Source organism: Puma concolor, chromosome B1 (genome assembly GCF_028749965.1).
Source record: "Puma concolor isolate L17-30 chromosome B1, mPumCon1.1.hap2, whole genome shotgun sequence".
NCBI lineage: Eukaryota > Metazoa > Chordata > Mammalia > Carnivora > Felidae > Puma > Puma concolor.
In genome coordinates, this window is record NC_141670.1 from 40553982 (window position 1) to 40581276 (window position 27295).

Consider the following 27295-nt stretch of genomic DNA (forward strand, 5'->3'; position numbering starts at 1 on the left):
TTGTCAACATATCCATTGCCTCACTTAGTAACCAACTGTGTTTGTGTGTGTTGAGGAAACCACTTAAGATCCCTCTCTTAGAAGAATTAAAACATTTTTTATTTTTTATTTTTTAATTTTTAAAAAATGTTTTATTTATTTTTGAGACAGAGAGAGACAGAGCATGAGCAGTGGAGGGGCAGAGAGAGAGGGAGACACAGAATCCAAAGCAGGCTCCAGGCTCTGAGCTGTCAGCACAGAGCCCGACGTGGGGCTCGAACTTACAAACCTCGAGATCGTGACCTGAGCCGAAGTCGGACGCTCAACCGACTGAGCCACCCAGGCGTCCCTTAAAACATTTTTTAAAATTAAATTTTATTGTTTTAAGTAAACTCTACGCCCTACGGGGGGGGGGGGGGCTTGAACTCACAACCCTAAGGTCAAGAGTCACATGCTCTACCAACTGAGCAAGCCAGGTACCCCTCTCTTAGCACATTTAAAATATGTAATAACTATAGTCACTGTTCTGCACATTAGATCACCAGAACTGATTAATTTTATAACTGGAAGTTTGTGTCCACCAGCCTACTCTCTGCTTCTATGAGTTTGACTTTTTTAGATTCCACACATATGTGAGATCATACAGTATTTGGCTTTCTGTGTCTGGCTTATTTCACTTAGCACACTGTCCTTCAGATTCATCCACGTTGTCTCAGGTGGCAGAATTTCTCATGGCTGAGCAATATTCCACACACACATGCACATATATACACCACATCTTTGTCTATTCATCCATTGACAGACACTTAAGTTGTTTCCATACGGTGATTATTGTGAATAATGCTGCAATGAACAGAGAAGTGCAGATCTCTCTAAATTTTTTTTAAGTTTATTTATTTCGAGGGGGAGAGCACAAGCGGGGGGGTGGGGGGAGCGGCAGAGAGAGAGGGAGAAAGAGAGAATCCCAAGCAGGCCCCACATTGTCAGTGGGGAGTCCGACTTGGGCTCGAACCCTTGACCCTTGAGATCATGACCTGAGCCCAAATTGAGAGTCAGAAACCCAACCAACTGACCAAATGAGCCACCCAGGCGCCCCCAGATATCTTTTTGAGATACTTATTTCCTTTGGATATATATCCAGAAATGAAACTGCTGGATCATGTGGAATTTTTTAAAAATTTTAATGTTTATTATTGTTTTTGAAATATTAAAAAAGACCCAACCATCATCACCATATATATTTAGATCTGATCTAAAGTGAAAGATGTCAAAAAGAAAACCTAGAATATATACATAAGTGCACACACCCCTGAACCCAGAAAACCTAAAAGAAAAAATAGCACAAAGTTCTGTTAACAGATAAATTTATCTTTATTTCTGGAAGACATTTCCACACCCCATTCTACGTCCTCTTCCTCTTGCAGCCACTTGGGCCTTCAGCATAGCAGCTTTTCCTCGGCCAGACCCTGAGCCTTGGTGTTTATTTTTCATACTCTTTAACATGGGCACATTTGTCAGCATGTCAGGCGAAGTGAGAAAGCAGATCTTTTTTTTTTTTCTGTTTTTTATTTATTTTTATTTTTTTATTATATGAAATTTATTGTCAAATTGGTTTCTATACAACACCCAGTGCTCATCCCAAAAGATGCCCTCTTCAATGCCCATCACCCACCCTCCCCTCCCTCCCACTCCCCATCAACCCTCAGTTTGTTCTCAGTTTTTAAGAGTCTCTTATGCTTTGGCTCTCTCCCACTCTAACCTCTCTTTTTTTTCCTTCCCCTCCCCCATGGGTTTCTGTTAAGTTTCTCAGGATCCACATAAGAGTGAAAACATATGGTATCTGTCTGACAAAGCAGATCTTAATGTCACGGATGTACACCTTCTCCAGCTGTGCTGCTGGACCTTCCCTGTATGGGACCACGATGTTGGACATCTGGCAGTTTATGTTGTCCTCCCTGCCACTGAGCTTCCCATGATACATCTTGTCAGTGTTGGTCTCACATGTCATGATATGACCCGCAGCCTTGTGTAGGACTTTAATCAGCACACTATAAGACATCTTAGCAGGAAGAGAGTTCTCCCTGGCTCCCGCATAATCTTCCTCTCAGGTGCAGAGGCAATTCTGGTGGCTGCAAAGGCATGAGCCAAGCGAATGGCGGGCCCTGTGTGCCTGGCAGTTCTCTTTGTAGTTTTTTGAGGAACACCTCCCCCCCATGCTGTTTTCCATAGCACTTGCACCAGTTTACATTCCCACCAACAGTGCACAAGGGTTTCCTTTTCTCTACACCCTCACACTTTTTGCCTTATGTCTTTTTGACCATAACCATCCCAATAGGTGTGAGGTAATGTCATATTGTGATTGATTTGCATTTCCCTGATGATTAGTGACTCACTTTCAACATACCTGTAGGCCATATGTATGACTTCTTTGAGAAAATGTCTATACAAGTCCGTTGCCCATTTTTAAATTGGACTTTTTTTGATATTGAGTTGATATTGAGTTCCTTATATATTTTGGATATTAATTCCTTGTCAGACATATGGCTGCAAATATTTTCTCCCATTCTGCAGGTTGCCTTTTCATTTTGTTGTGCGTCTAACTTCTCTTTAACCAACACCAAAATCTTACCAGAATCCTATTGACATTGAACTTACAGAAGCAAGAAGAAACTTCTAGGAAAACCAGTTGGTGACAAGGATGTTTAAATAAATATAGGGCTGTCCAGGTGGCATCCTGTGTTTGGTATTCATCCTTCTCATTCTGACACTTAATCTCTAATCCTGGATGGTGATTTCTGACCTCGGAAAGACAAGACACTAGAAGCCCTGGAGTCAGGCAAAATCAGATGAGTGCTGTTCTCTCTAAACCACACCTATTAAGACAGGAAAAGAGACTCATATTTTAGAAAGTTTTCTAATAACAAGGGTAAGCCTTGATTAACTAGACAACTCAGTGAATCAGACCATACTGTGTGGGACCTAGCACGTGCTTTACCTGGACTTGGAGGTCGCAAAATGGGTGTTCCTTCTCCCAAGGATTACTGCTGAGACTGTACTACAGAAAGATCAAAGGCAGGCAGTGTTTTCCATCCTCTCTCTGTCCTGCTTGCTTAGCGTTCTCTCACTGCTTTTCTTCACTGTTCTTGCACGGAAGAGATCTAGGGTGACAGGAAAGTGATGATTCATCTGACATCAGATGGAGTCCTTTTTATTTGCCCTTTTGTTGGCCTCAGTCTCTGATATTGGGAACATCCGTGTTATGTTTGTGAATGTTTTTATTTCACGGAAGACACACATGGATTGCAGTGGGACTCTGATGATTTAAAGGTCTGATGCGTGTGGCTGTCTGGTAGCTCTTTGTTTTCCACAATCCTTTGACCAGAAAAAGAAATCAAAGTGTGTTTTAATCATGCTGACCAGCGAGGGCCAGGGATTCCCTCACTTTGGTTTGTGTCTCTGGTTGTGTATGTTCATACCTTTCTTTAAAGGTAGGTTTTATTTCTGCTTTATCTCATATTCTCTTTTCAGCTACATATATTTATTCTTCTTTTCTAGTTGTGTTTGATTGAGCAGAGATGAAATATTCTTTGTGTAAATATGTAGAGGGTCTGCACAGGAATTACTACTGTTATAACTGTTAATTAACCTATTTCTTATTGGTTAGGTTTTAACACTGAACATGAGATTTTGGAGATGGTGCAGGGGAGACAATGAAACATTGTAAACCATATCTTATTTTATTGTTCCAATAAAAATATGGTAATAATAGTGATGCAGTTTTCTATCCATCTCTGGTATGGATGTATTCAACTGATTTATCTGTATTTGTATTTAATTTTTTTTTACAACTATGATTTGTTTGTTAGCTGAGACTTAGTCCATGAACCCTTCCATTTTGAAGGTAATCATCTTTGTTTTGGGAAACATGTCATATTATTATGCTGGAATGTGTCCTAAGAGTAAGATAATTCATTTTAAAAGTTAAGACTTGGAAATAGACAAGTGCTGTTCTGCTGCAGAAAACCACATTCCCATGTTAGCTTTGCAGGGGACTTGTTCTTCAAGATTCAAAGAGGGTTTATCTACGATATCTCAAAGAGGGGGAAATGGTAATGGAGTAGTGGAGAGGATTTTTTTTATTGTCTATTTTACATAGAAATATTTCTAGCATTATTAATTATGGTGGCAAGAGTACTATTTCACATTTAAAATTGTTTTTTCCTGATGAAATCTCAGAGTTTGGTTCCAAGTGCATTTGTCAACGACTCTTTATTTAGTAATATAACAGCTATCCTTTTGTTCATTTTTGCCAAATGAGTTTTCAGTGCCTTTAATCTTCTTTCTTTCAAGATATAAATCCCTTTTGGAAATTTGTAGACTTGTTTTTCTGATGTCAAATTGGAGTTCTATAAGGGAAAATATAGAGGGGTATTAATGAAATGAATAATGTCAAATGAAGGCAAGTATCTTGCTTTTGATGCATTCTTGGAAAAATACAGACATTCACATTAAACTGTGTAAATTTTAGCGACTGAAAACTCTGTTATTTAAGAGCTAGTATTGAATTCTTTTAAAGCCAATTAAATAAGTTTGCCTTAAAAACCTTGCACTTGACACAAGTCTCCTAAATAATTGAATCCGAATCAGATTTTAAAAAGAAATATGGCTTGCTAAGGTCTTAATAAACTTACTAGTTATTGCAGTTTGCTTGGTGGAGGTTCCCCAGCTAAACACCTTGTTGGTTGTATAAACAGGTGGTTGGATCAGCATTTTGACCAGAAAAGGCAGGACTCTTCCTTAAAAACCAGATCAGTAAGATCATGAGTTATCTTCAATGACATAAGCAAAAATTGGAGCTCATGCTGTCCCTTTGTATTTGTGGTGCATTAGACTTGTAAAAGTGCTCTTACAATAGTATTTTATTTGATATCATAATGGTTCTGGGATGTAGGCATTACTCTTCTTATCTTCAGGGCTCTGAGAGGCTAGGTACAATGGGCACCAGGGGAAGCCTGTGTGGGTGGACAGAACACAGGGGCGGGAGCGCTCAGGTGGCTGGGACACCCCACTGTCCTAGTGGCCTGGCGATGGGAGCTGCCAGAACCTTCCCATCTGTGAACACCCTCTTGGCCTCTCTAACTCTTCCTCTGCTTGGCCATGCAGGCTCTGCAGGCTGTGCATCTGAAGAGAGGCTCTTTCACAAACTGTTTTCTCATTATAACCAGTTCATCAGGCCTGTGGAAAATGTTTCTGAACCAGTCACGGTGCATTTTGAAGTGGCCATCACACAGCTGGCCAATGTGGTAAGTGCTGCCAGTTCACCACGTGTACCTGGAGAACCCTTGACTCGGGTGGGGGTGCAGGCAGAGCAATTCCTGAACACTGTCCCAGTTATTGCACGTGGCAAATATAGAAATTTTAAAATATGAACAAACACACATCTCCATGAATCCTGGCTCTTCAAAGCCTTCCTGCTGGGAAGAAGACATTGATGCTGTAATTATTCACATCAAGGCAGGGTCTTTCTGGAAGTGCTTTCAGAACCAGTTTATGAAACAGAGAGGCGAAGGGGAAGTTGAAGGGATAATACAGAGGGAGTTAACTTCATGGTGCACCTATTCACCAGTCACTGTGTCTACACTTAGTGGCTGTCATTTGCATTTTATAGCTGAAGGGAAGCTCAGGAAGGAATTTTCCCAAGGTCATACAATTATAAAATGGTGGAACTGAAATCTTAATCGGGCCTGTCCAACTCCAAAGCTCATGTTCTTTTTACTCTATAGAAAAAGAACTGTTTTGGGGCACCTGGGTGGCTCAGTCGGTTGAGCCTCCGACTTCGGCTCAGGTCATGATCTAGTGGTTCATGGGTTCAGGCTCTGTGCTGACAGCTCAGAGCCTGGAGCCTGCTTGGGATTCTGTGTCTCGCTCTCTCTCTGACCCTCCCCCACTCGAACTCTGTCTCTCTCTCTCTCTCTCTCTCAAAAATAAATAAACATTAACAAATTAAAAAAAAAAAAAGAAAAAGAACTGCTTTAAATATTCTATGTTATGCAAGAAAGAAAAAAAATCACCTGCTTTCATATAGCTTCCATCCAGCCCTGAGAAAACAGATGGGAATTTGGAGTTCTTAAATTTATTGCTACTATGTTCAAGGACAAGTGACTACAGTTCTTTCCTTTGAATAATCTTCATGCCCTAGTTGCCGGGAGAGGAGGTATTAGGGCCTGGTATTTATAACACAGAGCAGGGTTTTGGGCTCAAAAGCATAGGAGGGGACAGCGCTGGCTTGCTGACCAAATTCCAGGAATAGGCAGGCTCAGGAAGTAGGGGGAGGCTAAAGCATCTCCAGAGAGAGATGCTAGAGCTCCTGAGACTACAAAGGGAGCCCCTTTCATCTTATCAGTCCCAGCCTATGCATAGGGAAGGAACCTTCTGTCTTTCCAGACTTGCCCTGTAGGAAACAGTGGTGGTTCTTCAGGTTCACTGGAGGAAAGACCTTAGTTACAGATGTGAACTCAAGGCTCACGATGTTTCTCCGGTCCATGCTTCCTGGTGGACTAGGTTACCCTGGCCTGGTCCTCTAGCTTCTGACCCAGGTTGGAAGTATGTATATACTGGTACATATTGGTTAAAAAAATAAAAATAAAAAAGTCACAGTTTTCTTTTGTATAGATGGATATACTCATTTCTTTAAAAAACATTTTATTTGGTACCTAATCGGATCCCTTTCACCCCCAAATAGTGTTGTCCTGATTACCGGTCTCCTACTGGGCTGGGAGCCATAATTTGCTGTGGAGTATTATAAAGTAAGTTTCACCTGAAGTCAGTCTATTTCACTATACAGCATCACTTCAAATTCCTGGTTGATACACCCTTTCAGGACATTGTTCTGAGGATGGTGTGTGGAGATAATGGAATACAGATTTTGACATTTGCATTTGGTCGCTATCAGAGACTTAAAAATAACATGGCTTGAATAAAACAAATTGATTTCTTTCTTGTGTAACAGAAATCTAAAGGTTAAAAGTTTAGAAGGTTAACGCCAGGTGGCTTTGTGGTGTTGGTGATTGTACCACTGTGTTCAGTTGCTTAGGTTGGGCACTGCAAAACTCCAGGGGATGCCAATCACACAGACCACGATGCTAAAAGCATAAACCATACATGGTGACAGTGAGCAAGGTTCCTATCTTTCTATTTCAGCATATGGTTTCTTCCCTCAGTGTTGCCTCATGGTCCATGATAACTGCTGATTTTCACTCATCATATTCACATCCTTCGTAAGAAGCAGGAGGAAGGGAGGAGGGGACATAACAGACATATGTGACTTCCTTAAGGTGTTTTCTTAAAAGTCCTACTAATATCTTCTGCTTCCTATATCATCGACAACTTCTAGCTGTAAGGGAGACTTGGGAAATGTAGTTTTTTTAAGTTGAATTTTTGTTTATTGAAATACTTGTAGATTCATATGCAGTTGTAGGAAATAATAGGAAGATCCCACTTTGCCCAGTTTCCCAGTGGCAACTACTAATATGTCTTCAATTTCTAAAATTTTGTCGTTTCAAGAAAGTTAGATAAAAATGATACAGTATGTAACATTGTGGGATTGGCTTTTCCACTCAGCATAATTAAAAAAAAAATTTATGTTTATTTTGAGAGAGAGAGAAAGCACGTGTGCACGAGTTGGAGAGGGGGAGAGAGAGAAAGGGACAGAGGATCCGAAGCAGGCTCTGTGCTGACAGCCCAATGTGGGGCTTGAATTCATGAAAGATGCAATCATGACTTGAGCAAAGCCAGACACTTAACCGACTGAGCCACCCAGGTGCCTTCACTCAGCATAATTTTCTAAAGACTCATCCCAGTTGTTGATTATATCAATAGCTCATTTCTTCTTGTTGCTGAGTAGTATTCCATGGTATTGATGTGCCTCAGTTTATTTACTTTTTGTTGGTTGAAGAACATTTGTATTGATTCCAGTTTTGTTCTGTTACAAATAAAAGTGCTGTGAACATTTGGATACAAGTTGTTGTGAGAACGTAAATCTTTATTTTCCTGGGATAAATCCCCAGGTGTTCAATTGCTGGGTCATACGGTAGTTGTGTGTTTAATTTTTTAATAAACTGCCAAAATGCTTTCCAGAGTGAATGTACCCTTTTAAATTCCTATCAGCGATATATAAGTGATCCAGTTTATCTACATCTTCACCAGTATTTGTTGTTGTCACTATTTTTTTTATTTTAGCCATTCCGTTTGGTATATAGTAATATCTCATTATAGTTTTAATGTGCATTTTCCTAATGACTCATCATATAGAACATCTTTTCATGTGCTTATTTGCCATCTGTATATCTTCTTTGGTAAAATGTTTCCTCATGTTTTTGTTCCCGTTTTCTAATTGGATTGTTTGATTTTTTTTTATTTTTTAACTGTTCAGTGTTGAGAGTTCTTACTATATTCTAGATACTGATGCTTTGCCAGGTATGTGGTTTGCAAATACAGTTAACTCGAGTAATGCAAGGGTTAGGGACATCAGCCTCCAGCATAGTCAAAATTCTGCATGTGACTTTTGACTCCCCCCAAACTTAACTACTAATAGCCTACTGTTGAGCAGAAGCCTTACTGATAACATCAACAGTTGATTAACACATATTTTGTATGTTACGTGTGTTACATTCTGTACTCTTACAATAAAGTAAAAGAAAATAAAATGTCATTAAGAAAATCATAAGGAAGGGAAAATACATTTACAGCACTGTAGTGTAAAAAATTCTACATGTAAGTGGACTCACACAGCTCAGACCTGTGTGTTCAAGGGTCAACTGCATTTTACCCTAGTGTGTACCTTCTCTTTTCATCTTTTTCACATGGACCTTCACTCAAACTTTTCAATTTTGACAAGATCCAATTTATCACTTTTTCCTTTTATGTGTTGTGCTTTTGGTGTTAAGCCTAAGCATTCCTTGCCTTTATTGCAGATCCTAGAGATTTTCTCATATATTTTTTCTAAAAGTTTTATTTATGTTTTACATTTGAGACTATGATCCATTTTGAGTTAATTTTTGTATAAAATGTGAGACTTGGGCTTTTTTCCTTTTTTGGTCTGTGGGTGTCTAATTGCTCCAATACCATTAGTTGAAAAGGCTATCCTTTTTCCATGGAGCTGGTTGTGCGCTGTTGTGAAAAATCCGTTGAGCATACTTGTATGGGTCTATTTCAGGTCTATTTCAGGTCCTCTATTCTATTCCGTTGATCTATGTGATGAACCCTCCACCAATACCACACAATCTTGATTACTGTAGCTGTATAGTAAGTCTTAATGTTGGCCAGAGTGATCCTACCACCTTATTCTTCTTTGTCAAAATTATATTCACTGTTCTGGGGCCTATGCCTTCAAATAAGCTGCCTATGTATACAAAAAGGCTTGCTGGGATTTTGAAAGGAATTGCATTCATCTGTAGATCAATTTGGGGAGAAATGTCATCTTTACTATGTTGAGTGTTCCCATCCATGAATGCAGGATATTTCTCCATTTATTTAGCTCTTTTTTCATCAGCATTTTATAATTTTCAGCATGCAGATCCTGTCCATGTATTATTATGTGTATATTTGTTTTATTGTCCATGTACTATTATGTGTACTTTGTTTTATTTAAGGCAATTGAAAATAATATTGTACTTTTAATTTTGATTTCTCCATGTTCATCATTAGTATATAGAAATTCAATCGGTTTCTGTATGTTAATGTTGTATCCCGAGATCTTGCTGAAATCATTTATTAGTTTCAGTATTTTTATAGATTCCATGGGATTTTCTATATAGGCAACCATGTCATATGCAAATAGAGATGGTTTTATTTCTTCCTTTCCAAACTATGCCGTTTTTTCCCTTTTTCTTGCCTTATTGCATAGTATTGACTAGAATTATCAGTACTGTTTTGAATAAGAGTGGTGAGAGTGGACATCTCTGCCCTGTTCCCAATCTTAAGGAAAATTGTTTAGTCTTTCACCTTCTAGTATAATGATAGCTGTAGGTGTTTTATAGAGGTTTTCAAATTGAGAAAGTTCTCCTTTATTCGTTAGTTTTCAGAGAGTTTTTATCATTAATTGATGTTGAATTTTTGTCAAATGCTTTTTCTGTAACCATTGATATGATCAGATAATTTTTCTTCCTTACCTTGTTGATATGGTAAAGTACATTGATTGATTTTTGAATGTTGAACAGCTTTACAACTCATTTAGTCATGGCGTATAACTTTTTGTACATTGTTGGATTCACTTTGCTAGTATTTTATTGATGAGTTCATGACAGACATTAATCTGTAATTTTCTTCTTTTGTATTATCTTTGTTTGGATTTTGTGTCAGGGTAATATAGCTTTATAAAAAATATTTGGAATTGTTCCATCTTCTTCTATGTTCTGGAAGAGACTGTGTAAAATTGATACTGATTCTTCTTTCATAGTTGGTGGAATTCTCCAGGGAAACCTACTAGGCCTAGAGATTTGTTTTCCAGGAGTTTTTAACTACAAATTCAATTTTTAAAAATGGCTATAGGCTATTTAGATTGTCAATTTCATCTTCTTTGAATTTGGATAGTTTGTGGTTTTTGAAGTTTTAGTCTATTTCTTTTAAAAATTTGATTGTATAATAAAGCTGTTTATCATATTGTCTATTCTTTTTAATGGCTACAGGATCTGTAGTGATAGCTCCTATTTCATTCCTGATGTTGGTGAGTTGTGTTTTCTCTGTTTTTATTTTTGTCGATCTTGAGACAAGTTTGTGAGTTTTATTGGTCCCCATCCCAAAGAATTAGCTTTTTATTTAATTGATTTTTTCTATTGTTTTCCTTTTTCAATTTTATTGTTTTCTACTCTTTTTTTTTAAGTGTATTTATTTACTTATTTAAGTAATCTCTACACCCAACATATGGCTCAAACTCATGACCTGGAGATCAAGAGTTGCATGCTCCAATGACTAAGCCAGCCAGGTGCCCCATGATTTCTACTCTTATCTTTATTTTTCCTTCCTTAAGCTTGCTGTGGGCTCATTTTGTGCTTCTTTTTCTAATTTCTTGAAGTAAGAACTTGTATTATTGATTTGAGACCTTTCCTCATTTCTAATGTAAGCATATAATGCTATAATTTTATTTTCAACATTGTTTTTAGCAATGACCTTCATATTTTAATATGTTGTGTTTTCATTTCATTCAGTTCTATGTATTTTTAAAAATCTCCTTTGAGATTTAAGCCCATTTTGATCTTTGACCCATGGATTATTTAGAAGTGTGTTGTATAATTCCTAGGGGTTTAGAGAGTTTCCTGCTGTCTTTTTGTTGTTGGTTTCTAGTTTGATTCCATTATAGTCAGAAAACACACTGTATGGTTTCAGTTCTTTTAAATTTGATGAGGTTTGTTTTATGGCCCATGGTAAGAATATGGTTTATCTTGGTTAATATCCCATGCATTCTTGAAATATATGTGTATTCTGCGCTTTTGAAAGAAGTGGTCTATATATTTCAATTAGATCCTGTTGATTATGTTCTTCAGATCTTCTATATTTTGCTGATTTCCCCCCTAGTGGTTTTATTGGTTGCTGAGGGGGATGGTGTTGAAGTCTCCAACTATATTTGGGAGTTTGTTCCTTCTTTCAGTTTCATCAATTTTTATTTCATGTAATTTAAGACTAGTGTTTGGTGTGTATACAGTTAAGATCATTATGTCTTCCTGGTGATTTTATATTTCCATCATTATATAATGTCCTTGGTCTACAGTAATTTTTTTTCTGAAGTCTACTTTGTCAGGTATTAATATAGCTATTCTTATTGGTGTATTGGAAGCTACCTGTTCTCATGGGGGGCACCAGAAGTCCCTGAGGGTCATATTCATTGTCATTGAGCCATGGTGAGCTCTGGGGATGGTTCTGTGATGCAGGACAGTCAGGATGCGCAATTACCAACTCCCTTATCAAAGGCCTTAGCAAAGGCCTTTTTTGCTGCTCTACATGGAAGTGTGTTTGCTGCAAACACACAGAATGACTCTGGCCAGAAGGTTTTCTGGGTGAATGATCTTTCAGTGTAAGAGTATGTCTGCTGTCCCCCCAACAGGGATCCAAGACAAAGCCCCTGTGTAGTGTTTTGATGGCCTCACTATCTGAAATGACTAACTTAAAGGCTTATAAAGTGTAGCCAACCTGGCTTTCTGATCTCAATCTCTGCTGCTTCAGAAGCTAATCCTTTTGAAATTATAACTCCAATCCTTTAATACAGGCAGGGTGCCAACTAATTTATTTTCCCAAGAAGGAGATACAGAGCAATGGTCTCAGGAATGTGGAGTGGTATTTTAGGTCCCTGCTTCCTCCAGCTGGGCTGTCTGATGGTAGTGCTCATGACCATCAGTGTGGAACAGAATTGCATGGAGAACAAGACTTGCCAGACCAAGTCCTGGTCCATAAAGCTGGCTGACACCCTTAAGAATGTCCACACCACATTGAGCCTCACCAGCCTGTGGAAGTGTTGGGGAAAGAGAGAGATATTGACAGGATGATATTGCCAACAGATTTTAATTCTTTGAATACTAGTTAACAGTGTACACTAGTTCTGTGAACACAGAATACAAAGAGGATGCATAAGACTGTATAACTAGTCCATTCTTGATTGACAGCCAACAGATCTATTGACATGGCCCCTGCTGCAATTTATAGATCACAGCATCACACTCTCATGAGCAGAAGGCAATTACCTTAGGCTTGGGTAATACTTGGCCAATAGATAAGTATAGCCTTTTTTATTTTATTTATTTATTTCTTTTTGCTTTTCTTGACTAATAAGAAACCATGATTGTAACTCCTTTTGTTGACCTTTTAAAACCCTGGGGTTTACCATGACTAGACACAAACACATTTGAAGGAGGAAGCTTGGCAGGGGGAGTGGAGAACTACAGAGCAGCTCAGTGAAAAAGAGCAGTTTGGTGTCAGTCCTGGCCATGGCTCTGTCAACCACAGTTGAGTTCATTTACTCTGAGGGTGTTCACGTATATTATAAAGCAACATTGGTAAGTTTGGGGAACCCACTGATGGTCACTGGAACACCCAATAGCTTTCAAGCTGCTGTGCTGTAAGGTTGCTGAAGGTTCTGGAGTGTCTTCAGTTTTCCCACTGAAGGCTGGTAGCTGCTTAGGAACACATTGTATTTGGGATATTGGCCTGAAATATTTTTCCTCCAGATAGCTGTATGACTCTCTTCAGTCATTTAGGTACCTGTTTAAACCTCCTAAGAGAAGCCTTCTTTGATCATTCTGTCTAAAAAAGATGTGTGTGTGTGTGTGTGTATGTGTGTGTATGCATGCACACACCACTCCATCTCTCTTTATTTTTCTTCACAGGGACTTATAACTGTCACACATTATATTATATATCTATTATTGATTTTTTGTCTCCCAAATTAACAGTTTAGATGCATGAAGGTAGAGGTTTTTTCAATCCTGTTTACTGCTGTAGTCCCAGAATTTATAGAGCACATAGTAGGTACTCAATAAATATTTGAATAATGAATAATTGAAGCAATCAGCATGGCTTAGATGAGAGTTGAGATGTGTTGAAGTGGAGTGGCAGGTTCCAGCTGGAAAACTCCATGGTGAGCAGAGGCTGACATTTCAAAAGGCAACTGGGCTCAGGACTCAGAGCCTAGAGAGTGGTGAGCACAGTTGAAGAGGGAGGTTTTCAAGGAAGGGGGAAGAATACAGTAAAAACAATGAACCAAGTTCTGATACCTATCACCATCTGCAGTACTTTCCCTGTCTCCTTTCTACTGTCCCTTCTCTTCCTCCTTTCTTTCATGGAATCAGACACCTTTAATGGGCTGCGGTGGTCAGAAAGGCTTCACTGAAGAGGTGAGACTTAAGATTTGAAAGACATTTTTTTAAGCCACATTTTCTTTTAAAGTCAACAGAGTTGGAACCAGATGTGAAAATATCATATTTCTGGATGCATTTTATAAGTTGCCTTTTTAGTCTTCTTTGTTTTCCTCTGTTAGTATGAATAACTCAGATTTGGCTCTCTTTTGTTGTAATTCTTGTTCTAAGAGCCACCTTTATTAGCAAGTTCATTTAAGGCTAAAAATATTATTTCTTCTTCCCAGGATGAAGTAAACCAGATCATGGAAACCAATCTGTGGCTACGTCACGTATGTGTCTGCATCACATGTCCTTCTCTTGGACCTGTCTTACTTGTGTGTTAGCCTAACAATGTCTAATGGATAAATTCCATTAGAATTACTTCTTTCCATCTCCAACTTATAACAGAGTATAAACTATAATCTTTCTCCAAAGCCTAGAGTTCAGGTCTGGGACAGCTGCTTGATACAAACTTCACAGGTGCAAAAACATAGTGATAAAGTTCTCTGGGACATAGAGACCTGTCCCTTCCGGTTTCTGCCCTCAAGTCTCCTATTTTTATCTGTAACTTGAGACCCAGTGTCAGAAGCTTGCCCAGTCTTTGACTCTGCTGCACCAGGCCAAGGGAAGTAAGGAACTGAGCATGAGAACACGTGGGTTAGAGTCCCACCAGTTGTTTTTATCAGTTATACCACTTCATTCTTCCTTCTTGTCTTAATCTTTTACACAGATTTATAACAAACTCATTATTGTACACTTGAACTATCTTTTTGATATTAGAAATGAGTTGCTACTCCAGTGTGAATACAGTTTATGGAACATGGAAGTTGAGTCTATAACCTTGGTCAGCTAATTAATAATCAATAGTTAATTATCTAATGTCAGATGATTTATATTTGCCAAAATCAGCCCAGCTGCCTAACCCCCTATTCCTCATGGATTTAATATCCCAACTTTTAAAAAAAATTTTTTTTTTTAACGTTTATTTATTTTTGAGACAGAGAGAGACAGAGCATGAACGGGGGAGGGGCAGAGAGAGAGGGAGACACAGAATCGGAAACAGGCTCCAGGCTCTGAGCCATCAGCCCAGAGCCCGACGCGGGGCTCGAACTCACGGACCGCGAGATCGTGACCTGAGCTGAAGTAGGACGCCCAACCGACTGCGCCACCCAGGCGCCCCAAATATCCCAACTTTTGATAGAAACCAATGCACTCTTTATTTTTTTTTAAGTAGGCTCCAAGCCCAAAGTGAGGTTGGACTTACGACCCTGAGATCAAGAGTTGCATGTTCTACCAACTGAGTCAGCCAGGTGTCCTCCAGTGTATTCTTTAAATGAGAACTTATTTTTTTTTCAAAACACTGAACCGACATAGAATTAACATGGGAAGAAAGTTCCCTGTAAGTTACTAAGAATTTTTTATTCAACTGACTTCTATTGCCTTTAGATATGGAATGATTATAAATTGCGCTGGGACCCAATGGAATATGATGGCATTGAGACTCTTCGTGTTCCTGCAGATAAGATATGGAAACCTGACATCGTTCTCTACAACAAGTATGGGGTTCTGACAGCAGTAGACTTGTTCCAAAGTTGCCTTTGGTACATGCTGACCCAGGCAAGGGGGTGTTACTAATGGTGTCTGGTTTACTTTGTAGTGCTGTTGGTGACTTCCAAGTTGAAGGCAAGACAAAAGCTCTTCTTAAATATGATGGCATGATAACCTGGACTCCACCAGCTATTTTCAAGAGTTCCTGTCCTATGGATATCACTTTTTTCCCTTTTGATCATCAAAACTGTTCCCTTAAATTTGGTTCTTGGACATATGACAAAGCCGAAATTGATCTTCTAATCATTGGATCTAAAGTGGATATGAATGATTTTTGGGAAAACAGCGAATGGGAAATTGTTGATGCCTCTGGCTACAAGCATGACATAAAATATAATTGTTGTGAGGAGATCTACACAGATATAACCTATTCTTTTTACATTAGAAGACTGCCAATGTTTTATACCATTAATCTGATCATCCCTTGTCTCTTTATTTCATTTCTAACTGTGCTTGTCTTTTACCTCCCTTCTGACTGTGGTGAAAAGGTGACACTTTGTATTTCAGTTTTGCTTTCTCTGACTGTGTTTTTGCTAGTAATCACGGAAACCATCCCATCCACGTCTCTTGTGATCCCACTGGTGGGTGAGTACCTACTGTTCACCATGATCTTTGTCACCCTGTCCATTGCGGTGACTGTGTTTGTGTTGAACATTCATTATCGCACCCCAATGACACACACCATGCCCAAGTGGGTGAAGACAGTTTTCCTCCAGCTGTTACCCCAGATCTTGATGATGAAGAGGCCTCTGGACAAGATGAAGGAGACAAGTTCAGATAAAAATTCCAAAGGCATTTCTGGTAGGCCCACCAAAGTCAATTTTGATAATTGCAGAGAGACCAAACTTCCTAAAGAATGCTGCCACTGTCATAAATCAAGTGAGCTTGCCACCAGCAAGAGAAGATTAAGTCATCAGCCTTTACAATGGATAACTGAAAATTCAGAGCACTCGCCTGATGTTGAAGATGTAATTAACAGTGTACAATTCATAGCAGAAAACATGAAGAACCAAAATGAAACAAAGAAGGTAAATGCATGTGTCCTCTAGCCTGGCATCCCTCAGCTGGTTTAGATCAGACCTAAGATCAGATCTTCATTGGGAGTTCTGTTCACAAGAGGGCCAGGGAACAGTACTCTAAGACCCAGCTCTATTATTATGCAGTTATGGGTGAAGTGACCTGGGGGTTGGGTGGAGTAAAGTATAGCCTCAGAGCAAATCTCCACCTCCAGAAATGTTAACTCAGGTGAAATCTAGTTAAAATAAATATTCAAAACAGGCTTGGTTAATGAAACTGTTTCTTAAATACAGTGACAGATGAAATTCCTGCAGAGCAGCCTGCAGTCTGAGGCTGGTGGGGGCAGGCAGAGTGAGTCCTCTGAAATTCCAACCCCACTTATTCTACTTGAGAGGGATTTAGGTGTTTATTGAATGAACCTCAGGCATATTCTTAGCATCAACATATTCTGCTCTTGCTGTCCAGAGTCTAACTATAGCAGCATGAACGTCCCCCATCCTCCACAAAGAGAGCTCAAGAAAATCATGCCAATTTTCCATATCCTAAGCTGAGGGCATCTGAAAACTTATGCCAGGTGTCTGGGTTTGACCTTATACTGCAGCTGCTGGCATCCATATCTCCTGGTGAAAGGACGTCTTGAGACCTGAAGTCCACACCGTTGGTGCAGGGGAGGATACTATGACTGCAAGTCACAAGCTAGGGGCTGGAGGGGATGCATCATGGGACAAGTGAGCCCAGAACTGTGCCTTCATGGTAACATCCTCATAAAATCGAGGGAAGGTTGTTGTTGACTTAAACACCACCAGGTAGGGCCCTCAAGACACAATCTGAGATGTTAAGTCTCAGGCATGAGTTGGAGGTCAGGAACTGGAAGGACGTGAGAAATGCAATGAACTCTCCACAAGCAGCATGACTTTGAGCTCTAGAGGGCTGCCTATTCCTGATAAAGTGTCCTCCATTCCTCATGTCCTATACCCCCTGCCTCAAACCCATTTTCCAGACTTGCCAAGGTGTCAGAATATCCAGTGGTGCCAATGACAAAAGTTGAGCAGTCTGAGCAGCATTCTTGGGAATGGTTTTTGCAGGAAAAGTCATTTGTCACCTGTGGAATCCTGCTTACTCTCTAGCCATCTGTATGAGGCACCAAAGGGGCATGTGTATCTACCCTCTTCAGACAAAACAAAAGTTCTTCTAAGAACTGTATAGGCAACATGGGTTAACCACGATAAAACCACTATTTGCTTCAAAAATTGCCAAGGAAGTCTTTGAAAAGGAAGCAGCTTATTTATGAAACAGAGCATATTACCTAGTTTCAATTTTTTAACATTGCTTTGACTTTTTGTTTGCCTTTCAGGTAGAAGACGACTGGAAATATGTAGCCATGGTGGTGGACAGAGTATTTCTTTGGGTGTTTATAATTGTCTGTGTGTTTGGAACTGCAGGGCTATTTCTACAGCCACTACTGGGGAACACTGGAAAGTCTTAGGATGTATTTTCCTTTTATCTTTTGAAACTTACAGATGCTGTATTTGTTCTATGTTCCCTTCCATGAGGAAAGGGACATAAAGCTTTCCACCTAAGTCCCCCATCTACTGAAGCTGATGGTTAGATGGAAAAAGAGGACTTTATTGCAAATTTGGAGGCTGAATGCCCTCCTTTGTAGCACAGAGCACATTTAAGATGTCTGATAACACTGGAGCCCAGAATTGGTGGCACCCACAGGCTTCTCTTCTCTGTACATGTTTGACTTCCAGGGACATAAACAACCCATAATACAACAAGCCATGTAATCAACATCAAAGCCATGCTAAAAAGGCATTCTCTTGTACCTCCAGTTTATGCTACTTGTCAGTATATTGACACATGCCAGACACAAAACTCTGGAGCTTGTACCTTGCTGGCATCTGCAATGCTTGGGAACTGTTATGTGCTTGCTTTCTAATATGTGCCTCTGGGATGTACTCACACACTTCAACCCTTTTTGATATATTAATTGGCAAAAAGTAATAGCAGGTAGTCAGAGTCTATCTCAGCAGGCTGCATCAAGTTAGCATTCATCTGGCAAGCAGCTTGAGTGGTAACCCAGCACTGTGCTGGGCATTGCAAGCACAACAGAAATGGGTTCTGTCCCCAAGTGCTTGCAGCTTTTTAGGAAAAGTCATAAACACAAAGATCTCCAAGACCAGGTATCATGGGAATGTAACTAAAGCAGCCAAAATAAGGAGAGCATGATGTGGTATGGCCATGCAAACATGAAGCAGGCTTTGCGGCAGGTCAGAGAGGTGTCTGTTCTTGCCAGCAGTTTCCATATGTTCATTGTAGCTGAGACTGCAAATAAAGTTATTTCTTCTGCAAGAAATTGTGATTTTGTACCTTTTTGGAGCAATACCTTTTCTGAGAAGGAGCACCTTGGGAATTCTGTTTTATTCCACTCTAATTTATCTTCATATTTGTTGTATAAATATTATTGTAATTTTAAAGATGTATTTCAAAGCAGAAAAAAATAAATCTACCCTAACAAAGAAACTAATTTCATTTCTGCCTTTTCTCGTCTCATCCTCTTCTCTGTGCACCCATAATTTTACACTTCAATTTTACCTTCTAATTTTGTATGTTGCTGTTTTCTCAAAACATGTCAGGCGACATTTTTCCAAGATGTTACGTAGCCTTGAATGTGGGGTGTCCTGACTTTGTGGGGGCTGGCAGTGCGGGCCGTGGAAGAATTTTCATCCAAGGCAGAACAACAGAGATAAATGTTTATTGAATACAGGGCCAGGGAGCAGGACAGCAGAGGAGAGACTGTCTGCAAGGAGGCAGTGGGTAGAGGCCATATTTAAAGCTGGAAGATGAGGAGGTATGGGGAACATATGCAATTTTCTCTTTTTTGGTACCTGTGCCTGTTTGTAAGTAGCCCATTGGTCAATTAGGGCCTATGGCCATTTTGAGGTGGGTCACTTAATGGCTGGCAGTCCTCATGGGCCCTTTTGCCTTGCTTAGGTTTCCATTGCTCAAGCCCGTTGCCCAAAAATGGCCTCTACATTGAAGTATACTTTTTATGATTGCATAATCTCCATTGTGTTGATACTCCATAACTTCTATTACCTCATGTTCGTTCTTCCTTGTCTACCTTATCCAGGAGCATAAGGCTCTCTGTGGTATACCAGGCAGAGGTCTTGAACTTGAGCTGGAACTCTGTTTTAAAGTATGTTTACTGCCTCTCATATTTGTGATCATATCTATATTTTATCTTTCTTTCTTACAATGGGTTTGATTTACTTCATACATTTTTCTTAGTATTAAACCAAATCAATATTTAATATCATTGTTTAAAAAGTTTTAATTATGGTAAAATGCACATAACAAAATTTACCGTCTTCACCATTTTAAGGATATGGTTCAGTGGCATTAAGTACATTCACCATGTTGTACAGCCTTCATCACCATCCATCCACAGAACTCTCTCATCTTGTAAAACTGGAAATCTGAACCCATTAATAGCAACTTCTCATCCCATCTCTCCCCACCCTGTCACCCCTGTCAACCACCATTCTACTTTGTCGCCATGAATTTGAGTATTTTAGGTACCTTATATGAGTGAAATCATACACTATTTGTCTGTTTGTAACTGGTTTATCTCCCTAAGTATAGTCTTCAAGGTTCATCCATGTTATAGCATGTGTGAGAATTTCTTTGCTTTAAAAAAAATAATTAATTTGAATTTAAGTACAGTTGACATTGGCACAAAAACAGACACTCAGATCAATGGAACAGAATAGAAAACCCAGAAATGGACCCACAAACGTATGGCTAACTAATCTTTGACAAAGCAGGAAAAAATATCCAATGGAATACAGTCTCTTCAGCAAATGGTGCTGGGAAAACTGGACAGCAACATGCAGAAAAATGAACCTGGACCACTTTCTGACACCATACACAAAAGTAAACTCAAAATGGATGAAAGACCTCAATGTAAGATAGGAAGCCATCAAAATCCTTGAGGAGGAAGCAGGCAACAACCTCTTTGACCTTGGCCGCTGCAACTTCTTACTCAACACGTCTCTGGAGGCAGGGGAAACAAAAGCAAAAATGAACTACTGGGACCTCATCAAAATAAAAAGCTGCACAGCAAAGGAAACAATCAGCAAAACTAAAAGGCAGCCGACAGAATGGGAGAAGATATTTGCAAACAATATATCAGATGAAGGGTTAGTATCCAAAATCTATAAAGAACTTATCAAACTCCCCACCCAAAAAACAAAGAATCCAGTGAAGAAATGGGCAAAAGACATGAATAGACACTTCTCCAAAGAAGACATCCAGATGGCCAACCGACACATGAAAAAATGCTCAATTTTTTGAATTTTGAGAAAATCAAATGAAATTCATTTTGAAAAAATGCTCACTCATCATCCAGGAAATACAAATCAAAACCACAATGAGGTACTGCCTCACACCTGTGAGAATGGCTAACATGAACAACTCAGGCAACAGCTGATGTTGGTGAGGATGTAAAGAAAGAGGATCTCTTTGGCACTGCTGTTGGGAATGCAAACTTGTGCAGCCACTCTAGAAAACAGTATGGAGGTTCCTCAAAAAATTAAAAATAGAACTACCCTACAACCCAGCAATTGCACTACTAGGCAGTTATCCAAGGGATACAGGTATGCTGTTTCAAAGGGGCACATGCACCCCAATGTTTATAACAGCACTATCAACAATAGCCAAAGTATGGAAAGAGCTCAGATCCCCTTCTATGGATGAATGGATAAAGAAGATGAGGTATATATATACAATGGAGTACTACTCAGCAATCAAAAAGAATGAAATCTTGCCGTTTGCAACTACGTGGATGGAACTGGAGGGTATTATGCTAAGTGAAATTAGTCAGAGAAAGACAAATATCATATGACTTCACTTACATGAAATCTTTAAGATACGAAACATGAGGGAAGGGAGACAAAAATAATATAAAAACAGAGAGGGGGACAAAACATAAGAGACTCTTAAATATGGAGAACAAACAGAAGGTTACTGGAGGGGTTGTGGGAGGGGGGATGGGCTCAATGGGTAAGGGGCATTAAGGAATCTACTCCTGAAATCATTGTTGCAATATATGCTAACTTGGATGTAAATTAAAAAAATAAATTAAATTTTAAAAAATGAAGTACAGTTGACATAAGAATTTATTTGTGGGGCGCCTGGGTGGCTCAGTTGTCTGGGCATCTGACTTCAGCTCAGGTCATAATCTCCCAGTTGATGAGTTTGAGCCCTGCGTCGGGCTCTGTGCTGACAGCTCAGAGCCTGCAGCCTGCTTAGGATTCTGTGTCTCCCTCTCTCTCTGCCCTTCCCCTGCTCATGCTCTGCTCTCTCTTTTTCTCTCTCAGAAATAAAGATTAAAAAAATTAAAAAAAGAATTTATTTGCTTTTTGAGGCTGAATAATATTCCATTGTATGTATTTACAACATTTTGTTTACCCACTGATCCATCAGTGGACATTTGAGTTGCTTCTTCCTTTTGGCTGTCATAAATAATGCTGCTATGAACATGAGCATACAAGAATCTCCGAGTTTCAGTTCTTTGGAGTTTATACCCAGAAGTAGAATTGTTAGGTTATATGGTAGTTCTATGTTTAATTTTTTAAAGAACTGCCATGCTGTTTTTCCACAGTGGCTGCACCATTTCCGTCCCTACCATCAGTGTGCAAAGCCTCCATTTTTTCCACATCCTCACCAATACTTGCCATTTTCTACTTTTTTCCCCCTTCTAGTGGCCATAGTTCTTTGTGGTTTTGATTTGCATTTCCCTAATCATTGTGATGCTGAGTATCTTTTCATGTGCTTTTTGACCATTTATATTTCTTCTTCTTCCCCTTCCTCTTCCCCTCCCTCCTCTCTTCTTCTTCTTCTTCTTCTTCTTCTTCTTCTTCTTCTTCTCTTCCTCCTCCTCCTCCTTCCTCTTCTTTCTCCTCCTCCTCATTTGCATATTTTCTTTGGAGAAATGTGTATTCAAGTCCTTTGCCTCTTTAAACATCTGGTTAGTTTTTATTATTGCATTTGAGTTGTGGAATTTTTTATATATTCTGGATATTAACCTCTTATTAGATATAAACACAAGACTTACAAGAACTGCAAAGCAGGAAGATGGGAGGAAAATGCTCCCAGCCAGGAGCAGGGAAACCCTGATCCTGACTTCTTTACATTTCTTTTATACATGAACATACCTCAGACTTTCCAGCCCAACTCTCCAGAGTTTGCTCAGTGATCCTCAGATGAGAGAGGATCTTGTGTTCACAAGTAAACAAACTAGCATATGCAAAAGAAATGAGATAAGCATGTGAATTAGAGGGAAGTCACAGCATTTGTTCAGAAGAACAAGGGAAGCAAGGATTGAAAATTCATAAAGGGTCATGAAGACAGTAAAACATTAAAGAACTCTTTGTTAACTGAGATTTTTGACTTTTAGGATTGACCTGGAATTTTCTTGGTTATGATTTCATTATCAATATCTTTGTGTGTGTGTGTGTGTGTGTGTGTGTGTGTGTGTGTATGTGTTCACACAAGTGCACATGCATGGGAGTGTCTGAACTATTAGATCAGTGTGTATCTGAACTATTAGATCAGTGACTTTTAGGGATGGAATGGAGCTCATAGGTTATTTAACTCAACTCTTTTTTTTTAATCTCAAGAGGTAGAGTGGCTTGCCCATGATCACACAGCTAATAGGTTCCACATCTCCTGACTTAAACGATTTCCCTGACCCCAGTGCAATTCAGTCGCTCTTGTGAGAAGGGAATAGAAAAAGATAGTAACTCACCTGAGGTGGCCCATCTTTTCCCCTCAACACCCCCAGACTAGCCTTACAAAGCAGAAATCCTCTGTCACGGACAAACATCAGAAGGAGGGAGACATGTAATGCAAGTGAAATGGAAATGAGGCTAGAGAGATGAAGCTGCACATACTCTCTTATTTGGGGGAAGGTCAGGACCATTAGGGTCAAGCTTTATTTTAATGGCGACAGGGCATATAGGTATGGGTTTGAACTTTGGATTTTTTGAGAAAAGCTGAAAATCCAGCTTTTTATATAAAATCTCCTAGTTTTAAAGTGTGGCAACTAAATGAAGAAACAAGAATAATGTCCTCATGTTAGCCAAACAAGACCCATGTGCTGGGCCTGGAGTTTGTAGCAGGGACATGAGTTTGTAGCTTTGGCTGAACAAACTGGTGCTTGATTCCTTCTGTTGGTTGAGGTCATACCAGAGGAGGCTAAGTCCTGGTGGAGGGAAGTGTGAGAAGTGGGAAGGGAAGGAGTCAACTCAGAAGCATGGAGGTACCACCTGAGGGCCTAGGGAGCATCTACTTGGGATGTCTTCACCTAGCCCCATCCTTCCACAGGGCCCAGGGTATGCCTCTTGTGTGTAGCGAGGAGATAGGCCAACAAGAACAGGGGAACAATGTCTGAGCACCTCTCTTTGCCCATCCCCCCTTTTGACTTAAACTGTCATTTGGACCCTTCAGCAGTATCCAGCATTGTGAACCAGAAATGCTATTGCACCCCATTTATACACACGCACACACACACACACACACACATTCTATTTCCAGTTGGTATTTGGAAATGTCTAAAAGGTCATTTTTGCTTGTTGCAATGACCATTGCCATTTAGGCCTGGGGACTAGGGATGTTAAGTATCCTGCAATGTGTGGGACAGGCCAATGTAGAATTATCAAAATACCCATTAGGCCGCCTATGAAAAATCAGAGCCCTCTTGAGGGCATTAGTTTGGAGCATATGCTAAGCAGGCTTCTTGAGGGGCAGTCACACACCACACCTGTCACACCCAGCAGAAGAAAGAGTAAAGTTGATTGTTGGCACTCTTTTCTCCTGAGGGTTGACTTTTTGCCCATGAAGAGGACCTTACCTGTGAGCAGAGATGATGGTAGTGCTTTCCTCAGAGGGCTGTTTAGAAGGTTGCCTGAGTTAATCTTCATAATGTGTATTCTTTTTTTTATATGATTTCCCTTTTTATACTGCATTCTTCTGGCCTGGCTGGATCTCCTTTTGTTGCCCAAAGCTGAGACTACCTTTGAGCTCAGAGGCACATCTAATTGTACAACAGGCCAGGTTGCCATACCCCAATAGTTGTCACTCTGCTTGGAGTGTGATAATATACACCACTGGATGTATTGCTGCTCTTGGCTAGTTTTCCCAAACCTAAGATTGTCCATGAACTAAAGAAGTAATGATACGTTTATTTTCACCCTTATTTTATTGACAGAAAGTCTTAATGCAAAGGAAGAATTCATATTAGGTTAAACATAAATGGTAGTCACCATGGTGTTCATGAAATGATTTCACTTTAATATATAATAGTAGGTGCTCTGAGAAAGAATTATGACACAGCCAAAAGGTTCAAGCCAGCGGAAAAATGTTACTTTGTGGAAATTGTAGTGTTCTAATGTAGCTGGTTAGAGACCATCTTTAAGGGGCCCAAGGTCATAGGTAAGAGACTTCATAACCTTGCTGTGTGTTACTGTCATAGGCTGTACTACTAAATTTACCACTGGGTAGATGGAGCAATCGGACTGTCATCATCTTGATCCAGAGATTAGTCTTAACACTAATGATGAGATAGCCAAATAGTATTCTCCTCCCATGGTACAATATGAATTACACAGTATAATCTCTGATGTCTTCTGCCAAAACTATTTAGCCAGAATTATAACGTAACTTCCAATTTATAGGAAATATAGGAAACGGAGGAATACATTAAATGATACCAGATGCAAGCAACCAGACGAACCCCCAAAATGAGACTTTCTTGGGGCGCCTGGGTGGCGCAGTCGGTTAAGCGTCCGGCTTCAGCCAGGTCACGATCTCGCGGTCCGTGAGTTCGAGCCCCGCCCGCGTCAGGCTCTGGGTTGATGGCTCAGAGCCTGGAGCCTGTTTCCGATTCTGTGTCTCCCTCTCTCTCTGCCCCTCCCCCGTTCATGCTCTGTCTCTCTCTGTCCCAAAAAAAATAAATAAAAACGTTGAAAAAAAAAAAAATTCAAAATGAGACTTTCTTGGAGGAAACTGATCTGGTCCTTTCAACAAGTCAGTGACAAGAAAGAAATTAAAATAGATTTAAGAGGGGGCGCCTGGGTGGCTCAGTCGGTTAAGCGTCTGACTTCAGCTCAGGTCACGATCTTGTGGTCCGTGAGTTCGAGCCCCGTGTCGGGCTCTGAGCTGATGGCTCAGAGCCTGGAGCCTGCTTCCGTTTCTGTGTCTCCCTCTCTCTCTGCCCCTCCCCCGTTCATGTTCTGACTCTCTCTGTCCCCAAAATAAATAAACATTAAAAAAAAATTAAAAAAAAAAAGATTTAAGAGGCATAACACTATGGGTTGAATGCTACTTTAGACAAGCTAGCTACAAATTTAAGCTGTTTTTCAGCTAGTTAGAAATTTGAGTGTGGAATTATTAATTTTTCAAAGTATAATAATAATATTTTAGAAATGTTTTAATATAAGAAAATGTTTCTTTAAGGCGCACACTGAAAATTACACACACAAGAGCACACACACACAGCTGGAAATACTGGAAGAGGCTGAGGAAGAGTACAAGTTTGCTCTCATTTTAGGTGCTGGTTTAATTAATGAATGAGACACCTGGGTGGCTCAGTCCGTTAAGCTTCTGACTTCAGCTCATGTCATGATCTCATGGTCTGTGAGTTCAAGCCCTGTGTCGAGTTCTGTGCTGATAGCTCAGAGCCTGGAGCCTGCTTCAGATTCTGTGTCTTCCTCTCTCTCTGCCCCTTCCCCACTTGTGCTCTCTCTGTCTCTCAAAAATAAATGAACATTAAAAAAATTAATCAACAAATATTAATTAGGCCTTGACCATGTACTCAGCTCTATTAGAGAGACTGTTGGGGTTGTAACAAACGATGTGCTATGATATAACTAAGGAAATAAAATTCACTTGATAAGATACAAAGGGACAATTACATTCTATACTCTCTAGCAGAGCCTGAAAACACCACAGGCTCTCAGAGACAGGCAGCTTAGTTGGGCCACGTGTTCTTTGAAGGCTTCATGAAGTGGGGTGTGAGCAGAGATGTGAAGGATAAGGACAATTTAGGACAGCTGTCTGTGGGTCTGTGCAGGTGTGTGTCCCACACGCTTACACTTGTGATGGAGAGTTGTACGGGTCTCACAACATCCACTTGTTGGAAGTAGTGAAGGGGGACTTCAACTATCTACCTCCATTTTCACCTCAGTCTGTACTTTCTAACTGATTAAATTCTTTCTAGCACATCTCTTAACTCAGGCAAAAGACCTAGCTGCAGGTACAGCATCCGTGATGGGGACTGAAACTCTTGTCCCTCAAGCAATGGTGACTGCTCTGTGGCCAGCAAGACCCCATGTGACAGACTCTAAGACACTGGTCCACTTGACCTTTACTGGCTACCTGCGTGTACCCATGACGTTCGCCCCACATTTTCCTTATACGGATCTGAAAGTATTTTCAGCACTTTGCAGTCTTTGAGACATCAGTCTGCTGTCTTTCTGGTGTTGGCTTCAAGGAAATACATTCCTTTCTGGTTTCTCCACTAGTCTCTCTGCCTTTGGATTTTGTCAGCAGTGAGTGACTGACGCTGGTCTGTTTGGGCCCCCCAGAGCCACATGCTCTTGCACCCCTGCTCCCCGGTTGCAAGAGCTGGAAGGTTTTACTCCCATAGATTTTTCTTGTTATACATTTGAAATTAAAATTTCTTTGCTTTAAAGTTATCCTTTGTCATTACTATCTTTGGGTTATTGAGGTGTCTAAATATT

At 39.9% G+C, this 27295-nt stretch overlaps 2 protein-coding genes across 5 annotated transcripts; one reads left to right on the forward strand and one right to left on the reverse strand.

Annotated features, from left to right (window-relative positions):
• Window positions 1-1344: 1344 nt before the first annotated feature.
• Window positions 1345-2038, reverse strand: LOC112858975 (small nuclear ribonucleoprotein Sm D3-like). Its single transcript, XM_025922316.2, has 2 exons — window positions 1829-2038; window positions 1345-1524 (listed from the first exon to the last, which is right to left on the reverse strand). Exons 1-2 carry the CDS (start codon window positions 2036-2038, stop codon window positions 1351-1353), a joined length of 384 nt encoding a protein of 127 aa, XP_025778101.1. The 3' UTR covers window positions 1345-1350.
• Window positions 2039-3081: 1043 nt separating this feature from the next.
• CHRNA6 (cholinergic receptor nicotinic alpha 6 subunit) lies at window positions 3082-21513 on the forward strand. 4 transcript variants are annotated; one of them, XM_025921455.2, is made up of 6 exons: window positions 3082-3467; window positions 5143-5282; window positions 14108-14152; window positions 15309-15418; window positions 15520-16498; window positions 17842-21512. In XM_025921455.2, exons 1-6 carry the CDS (start codon window positions 3389-3391, stop codon window positions 17971-17973), a joined length of 1485 nt encoding a protein of 494 aa, XP_025777240.1. In that variant the 5' UTR covers window positions 3082-3388; the 3' UTR covers window positions 17974-21512. The 4 variants fall into 4 exon arrangements, with proteins under 4 accessions (XP_025777240.1, XP_086559706.1, XP_086559707.1 ...); XM_086703580.1 differs by having other exon boundaries at window positions 3083-3467; window positions 5205-5282; XM_086703581.1 differs by lacking the exon at window positions 5143-5282 and having other exon boundaries at window positions 3083-3467; window positions 17842-21513.
• Window positions 21514-27295: the final 5782 nt, after the last annotated feature.

Coding starts and splice junctions, on each gene's coding strand:
- LOC112858975 (XM_025922316.2), bottom strand. CDS start 2,038: ATGTCTTATAGTGTGCTGATTAAAGTCCTACACAAGGCTGCGGGTCAT. Junction 1,525..1,828: donor GTGACATTAAGATCTGCTTT/GTCAGACAGATA, acceptor AAAAAAAAAAAG/ATCTGCTTTCTCACTTCGCC.
- CHRNA6 (XM_025921455.2), top strand. CDS start 3,389: ATGCTGACCAGCGAGGGCCAGGGATTCCCTCACTTTGGTTTGTGTCTC. Junction 14,153..15,308: donor CCAATCTGTGGCTACGTCAC/GTATGTGTCTGC, acceptor TATTGCCTTTAG/ATATGGAATGATTATAAATT. Junction 15,419..15,519: donor GACATCGTTCTCTACAACAA/GTATGGGGTTCT, acceptor TTTACTTTGTAG/TGCTGTTGGTGACTTCCAAG.